Source organism: Hyalella azteca, unplaced genomic scaffold (assembly GCF_000764305.2).
Source record: "Hyalella azteca isolate HAZT.00-mixed unplaced genomic scaffold, Hazt_2.0.2 contig17972, whole genome shotgun sequence".
Taxonomy (NCBI): domain Eukaryota; kingdom Metazoa; phylum Arthropoda; class Malacostraca; order Amphipoda; family Hyalellidae; genus Hyalella; species Hyalella azteca.
The window spans coordinates 1-7,051 of record NW_025947731.1 but is presented as its reverse complement, the minus strand read 5'-3'; the positions used below and the strand labels follow the sequence as shown (position 1 = coordinate 7,051).

The 7,051-nt window shown below is 40.7% G+C and overlaps 1 protein-coding gene across 1 annotated transcript; it reads right to left on the bottom strand.

Annotated features, from left to right (window-relative positions):
- Positions 1-1,311: 1,311 nt before the first annotated feature.
- On the bottom strand, positions 1,312-6,744 carry LOC108671182. Its single transcript, XM_018158678.2, has 4 exons — positions 6,248-6,744; positions 3,670-3,747; positions 2,975-3,142; positions 1,312-1,939 (listed from the first exon to the last, which is right to left on the bottom strand). The coding sequence occupies exons 1-4, from the start codon at positions 6,644-6,646 to the stop codon at positions 1,808-1,810; spliced, it is 777 nt and encodes a 258-aa protein (XP_018014167.1). The 5' UTR covers positions 6,647-6,744; the 3' UTR covers positions 1,312-1,807.
- Positions 6,745-7,051: the final 307 nt, after the last annotated feature.

Genomic DNA, 7,051 nt, shown 5'->3' with positions numbered 1-7,051 from the left:
ATCTTTTTTACATTATTGTGCACTTTCACCAGCTGTATTGGTTCTTCGTCGTGTGCATTTGAATGTAATTTTTTGCTTGGTTGAAGGTATTATTTTAGCATTCATATTAAATAGCTTTCATTTAATAAATTGTTCCAGACGTTCCTATGAAGACCAGTAGCTACATGTATTTAAAACAATTTAAAATGGATGGATAGTGATAACTAGTAATAATCCAGACTAAGAAAGCAGCTCGATCAAGTTATTTTACCAGCTAATGAAATATTGCCCGATCAGTTCATATTTAATGAGAAGTATATTGCAGGGCACGGCCTGACACGAAAAAATATTACCTTGCCTGGTGGTTGACTGTGGAGGGATGTGTGGATCTGTGGAGACCAAGGACTGCCTCAATGATGGCTTTTCTATGAGGAAAGAGGATGGCTTCTTCCGAGTCACGGTTCGACACGGAGTGCTTTTGTTAGCAAATCAGTATGGAACTAGTTTCCCATCGCCTGTCCCCGTTCCATCAAATAAATACTTCAACGTGATATCAATTTCTGAATCAATTAATAAATTTCTGAATAAATTACTGTATTTTTTTTTCATTAGATTTTCAGTTGCATTGAAGTTGCTCTACTTAAAAAAATGCTTTCTGGCGTTGCGTCTCCATAGTATGATTTGTGGCTATAACGTTTATTGGCTCTTGGGTGTTAGATGCTTAGGGGTAGTCTGAGTATATATCTTGGAAATAATTTCTTAGATATGTAGTAGGTAGTTTTAATTTTTGTTTAGTGCTTTGACTTAAGTCTCTGTCCCTCTAACACGGGGAGAATAAATGGAGTGCTCTGATCATGACGGTCATTGGAGCCAACAAAATCTGAAAACGCACACGCACGGACGCATGCCCTTCCATCTCCCTAATTCCACCTCGTGCTTTTTTAGCGCATTTTCTCATTTATGAAAAAATGAACTATTGTCTTCGCCATGTCCGTCCGTCCATCCGTCCGTGACTTCATGTTTTCGTCGACGAGAAAATGCGCTCTCTGTCACTCACTGCAGTGAGTACTGAGTTATATTTTTTAATAGTACGGTACGCTTCATCGACATAGTACATTATGCATAATTTTAATGTCTGATCTGTGTTCAAGTTATTTAATTTTAAAAAACAGAACGAATAAAAGAAAATACTGAAAGAAATGAAATACTTAGCCTTTTCAATTTACATAATGGATTTTATACTGGATGTCAACTATGCTGCACTATGCTGGATGTCAAGAAATAAATACAATCACATTAACAACATTTATTTTGGGTATAAAATCTAGCTAAATAAACAAAAAATTATCCAAAATTGAACTCAAGAATGTTTTTTTAAATGACTGATAACTGTACGTCAACATAACGTCCTTCAATGACATGAAATTTTCAATGTTTGTGATGCTGTATACTAATGACATTTTTCATGTGCACACAGTTGCTGGGACTTCTGCACAGACTAAATCCCTGTGCAAACGTGGGATACTGGGACTTTTGTAACAGCCAAATCCCCCTGCAGACGTGGAGCTACATGGATGCGTCTCCAAAGCTCCAATAAGCATCAAACAAGAGAGACATGAAATTTTCATTTACATTAACCTGAAACTAGACTTTAATTTGAAAAATTCAGTATTTTGCAGCCGAAGATAACATTCATACTACCACTTAAGTTTTCTGCACACTAAATATGGTGGCTTTAATGTTAAAATCTGTCTTGTGAAAGTATAGGTCTATATTCAGTACTTCTCTCAAATTATAAAGTAGATAATTTTAAGGCTGATGGTTGAACTCAAGTCTTCTTTTCGATCATGTCCATGTAGGCACCTGAAAGAAGGTCTTCATCTCTCACTCCTAATTTCCTCCTGATATCCTCAGCGATTAGTTCGCCCTCTGCAGCACTTTGACCCTCTTTCAGAACGACCTGATCAGAATGAGGGAGTAACTGTAACTTTGAGGCAGACATGAATAATTACAAGGCAGGTAACACGACTGAACTAATCTAAAATAACTTGTCAGAGTCCATAATGTCTAATGAACGAGGCAGACCAAATGCTCCTTCCTGCATCATTTGGCGGTAGGTAACTCATATAACTCATTTTCATTCATTGTCTTATTACTAAACGCGTTCATATGAATCAAAACGTTGAATTGAAACAGTGAAATATACATTTTAAAGCAAATATATGGAGTTCTCATACACGTTTTCAATTCATCAACATACAATAGGTATAATGAAGGAATTAATTTTTAAGGTAAAACAACCGGAATAATTTGAATTGTTAGTATTTCATCACTTTTATTATCCAAATTCCGAGTTGAAATGATCAGAAATTACATTTTTATCAATATCGAATTTGGTTCATATCAATCACTGGATTGCAAAAATTTGTGTAGATGATAAAATGGCACCAAAGCAATGCTACATTTAAAAAAAGTTTTAGCTCATCAGGCAGTACTGTTTCTAATTAAAATTCTATATTAGCGGTGAAAAAGGCCCGAAAATTGGGTAAAGTAAGGTAGGTAGTGTTTAGGGCAAAAATAACATAGATGGACTTCATTCTCATTTGGGTAGTTCACTTTATAGAAGGGTTTGCCAGAAAAATTCGTATTGTTTGCAAAAGTCAAAGTTGCTTCAAAGTGTAAATCTTCCAAAACCAAGCTAATAGCAGACTTTTATTGACAATATAACTACAGAAACAAGTTTTAGGTATTTTTTTCTTAATGCAATATTTCTATCATGAACACATGCATCAGCTGATAAAAGCCAGAATATATCTTACTTTGGGTTTTGATCTGAAAACATTTAAAACCATTTCTAATCTTCATTGAGCAACCAAAACTATTGATAATAAATAATATGCTTTGTTCTTTACATTTGCATCAAGCACAAGTCAATAAGTCATTAGGACCAACAAGAAAGAAGCAAAAGGTTATTTGCATTGTTTGTTAGGCCCACCTCGAGCTCCATGAAGTCTCCTAGCCCCACAACACGATCTACATGCAGACGAGTTTGCCCCAGCAGGTAAAGGTGGCGAGTCTTGAGCACGCGACCTCGCACTCCAAGGCATGCAGTCAGTAGGTCCTGAAGAGGCTGCAAGCCTCCCTCCACACTGCTGCCTTGCACCTGTATCATCATTAGATATGATATGACAGGGACGAATATTGCTAAGTTTTTTTGCTAGTTTGTAATATCAAGAATAAAGACATAAATGGAAATATGATGCAACAAACTTAGAACACTAAATAATTCATGACAAATTTGGTAAAACTAATTATAATATACCTATATATAATTCAATTACTCAGAATTAATCCCTAATTACTAAAGATGTCAAAATGGCTCAAATTTACTGATATTCAAATTAGACTATTGATGGACTAAAACGATGTAACAGATGAGATGTTGTGATTAATTAATGATTAGATGAAAAGTAAAGAGTCCTTACACAAAAATCCAGAATTCTCCAATCATGTAAACAGTAGCTTTTACTGGCTGAAAGTACAAATTTAGCCAAAATAGATGTCCCAGTATATAATGCCCAGTAATGTAGTGAAAGAATTTTAAATCAAACTAAGCATGAAATTAATTCCAAGCAATAGAAATAAATGTGAAATTTTTCAAAATTATTCATCATAAATTGTGAGTATTACCAGGTAGAAGCTGCTGATTTTAGGCCCAGGTGTGTCGGGACGGTCATAGTATATCAACTGCTCCTCCACTTTTCCTTCCTGAAAGATAATAGGTATTCTGACGAGCACAGACACACGTCAGAAGTCCCCCTGAGGGCACTTCTTGGCAAAATCAAACACCAAAAATTATATTTCTGATATAGAGGTATATGGTTTTTATTAACAAGTGGCAAATTAAGTAAACTACCAACTACTATAGCCACCTGTGAAGCTCGGGTACCTCCACTGCCATCGGCCCAGACTCCCTCACTTTACTCCACCTACTTCACTTGGGTCCCAGAGGCATCCAGTACCTTACCCAACTATTTAATCTGTCCCATGCCAAGGCCACCATCCCTTCCATCTGGAAGTCAGCTACAATCATTGCCATTCCAAAGCCAGGCAAACCTCCATCCATCAGCTCCTCATACCAGCCCATTTTCCTCCTGCGCCCATCTGTGAAGGTGCTGGAGCATCTGCCCCTCCCCTCCCTCAATGCAGCGCTTCCACTGGTGGACTCACAGGACAGTTTCTGCTCCCTCCACTCCACAACATCTGCCCTACTTCATCTAACCCAGGCCATAGCTACAGATTTCAACCAGCTCCATCCACCAACAAGGACAATAGCAATGGCAATAGATTTCAGCAAAGGCATTTGGCACTGTGCCTCACACTCAGCTCATCTCTTACATTGCCTCCAACCCCTCCACGCCAATAGCACCCACTGGCTGAAATCCATCAGAGGCAGGTTGGCCAGGTGCTCCTACAACAGCTGCATCTCCTCCCCACCTCCAGTCCATGCTGGCATATCACAAGGCTACGTCATCTCACCCATCATCTCTTCCCACTCTTCCAATGTTGCAGCATGGGCTTGTCATAAAGGGTTGTCTGTATCTATACCCAAATCCAACACCACCCTTTTCACCTTTGACACCCATCAATCATATACAGACCCTCATGTCAGCTGGGAGGGGCCTGATATTCCACTCTGTCAGACCCTGAAGATCCTCAGGGTCACTTCTGACCCCCACTTCACCTTCTCCCCACATGTTGCTGCAATATGTCAGTGAGCCCGCCCACACCTCAGCATCCTCAAATCTCTTGCCGGAACTAGCTGGGGTCAGCAGAAGGAAAACCGCATTGTGACTTTCAAGGCTCTTATTAAGTCTCTCATCACCTATGCTGCCCCAGTGTGGTTCTCTAATGCCTCTCCTTTGGCAATCTCTAAGTTGCAAACCATTCAGAATTCTTCTCTCCCATAGCCACAGGATCTCTTCAAATGGCCTTTGCTTCCCACCTGCACAGCAAAGCTGAGGTCTTGCTCATGGCCAAACAACTCTCTCTGCTCAGTAGTACCTTGCTAGTAACCTACGACCATACCATCCCTGCTGCCCTATCATCACCCAGACATCGAGGCCCCGTTCCATGAAGCACACGCTCCAGACACGCTTCCTCTCTTCAGTCTCTCACCTACTGGAGAGGGATCCTTACCCCCTGGGCCCTGACTCCTACTCCACTACCCTCAGGCGGGCCTCAGCACCCTGCACAGCTCTGCTTTCTCCTGACCTCCTACCTGGCCTCAGCAGCTCCTAACAAGGTGTTGCTGCTCCCTGCCCCCTCTATCTCATCCAGCAAGCAATCCCTCCCCAGAGCGGCCAGAAGCCACCTTTCCCAACTTTGCTCTGGCTACTCATCACAACACAACTTGTAACTTGCCTGCATTGCAGCAGCAAATAGCCCTCTCTGCCCTGAGTGTGGCATGATGAATCACATCACACTACCCATCAGTCCATCACCTCTTCAGCTATCCATCACACCCTCCCTACGGGCTACAGCCTACCTTGCTAACCCCACTGGTCTAACCCTGGGGCCTGGACCAACTGTGGCATTCCCCTCATCACTCCCATCCTTCTCTGACATCCTTGGAGTGGATCCACTGTTCCCTCCTCCTACTCCCAGAGCTGTCCCCTAGACTGCTACTCCCCTTTGCTGGGGTACCACCAAGTAGCAGTTCCTGGCTCACTGGCTGACCTGACAAGTGACAACTAATCATAGCCACCAGTTTGCCAAATTGCCAGGTGGCTGGCAGGTGGCAGCTACCAGCTGGCAGCTAGTGCTAGACAAAATGATTTTATAGAGATAACAGATCTTAGTCTTGACCAGTTTCTAACAGATCTTAGTCCTGACCAGTTTTTACCAAATACCAGGTTATGCTAAGCAGTAAGCACATAGGCTACTGACATGCTAAGCATCCTGCATCAATGCATGTCACACATGATGTCAGTATGTGCAGTCTCAGTGGCCAGTGCACTAGACTGACTAGAGTGCAGTGTTGTGATAAATGATAACAGATGTTTTACAAAATATCTAAAAAACTTTTTCTCACATTTTAAACAAGACAGGGATTAAAGGACCTTGCTTAAAGTTATGAATGTTTAATACTAATAGTAATATAAGACAATAATGATGAATCAGCAGCAATTACACTTATATGCCACAATATTATTGCATGAGCCTATGAGGACAGAATAGCCTCAATAGGGTACCCGACTACCCGTACCTTGGTCTTCTTTCTTAGCTTCAAACGACCTTTTGGAACATCAAAGAATGTATCTTCCTGATGAATAATTATGGCACTAGTATTAGAAACCTCTTTAGCAATGGTGCAAAAGCTATCAAAATCGCGAATGGTTGCTTTAATTTCCACATTGCAATTAGGCGTTTTAGCTACGTTCATATTGAAAACTAGATAGGCAAAATTTTTGTTAGCTAATTCAAGAAAAAACTTCCAGCAAGTCAGCAACCACCGCACTGAGCGCAGTGGCCAATTCAATTGCAACTTTGCGACTGCCGTCAGCGTCAATGCTGGACTGGAACTATCTAATTTAGAAACAAAACTGAACGGCATCTTTAGTTTCTGGCATGAATTCAAAACAGCTTCGTAGACTATCGTAGTCATCACTCATCATGTGGTTATTGAACTATCCAACTCGTAGATCTGACTCATGGTTTTTTTTTTTTATTTTATAATTTGATTTTAAGACTTCGGGTGTGAAACAGTCACACCTCCCAGCCTGAGCACAACTTGATTTTTTCTTGAAAACTCCAACTCAACTGCCTCTTCACTTCACTTTGAATCTTTCCTCATGCTCTCACAAAGGGGTTTTTGTGTGGAAAAAAATAACAAAGGAATTAGGCACTGATAATTTTCATAGGGTGTTCACCATGCTGCATTTTAGCAGGTATTGTCCCAGGCGATGAATGACTGCAGTTCTCCTTTTTTGGGGAATATCACCCCCTCCCAGAGCTGTGATGAGGTTCCAAGGAAGTGAAAGGTTCTCCAGATTTGAGCGAAACTCCCTCC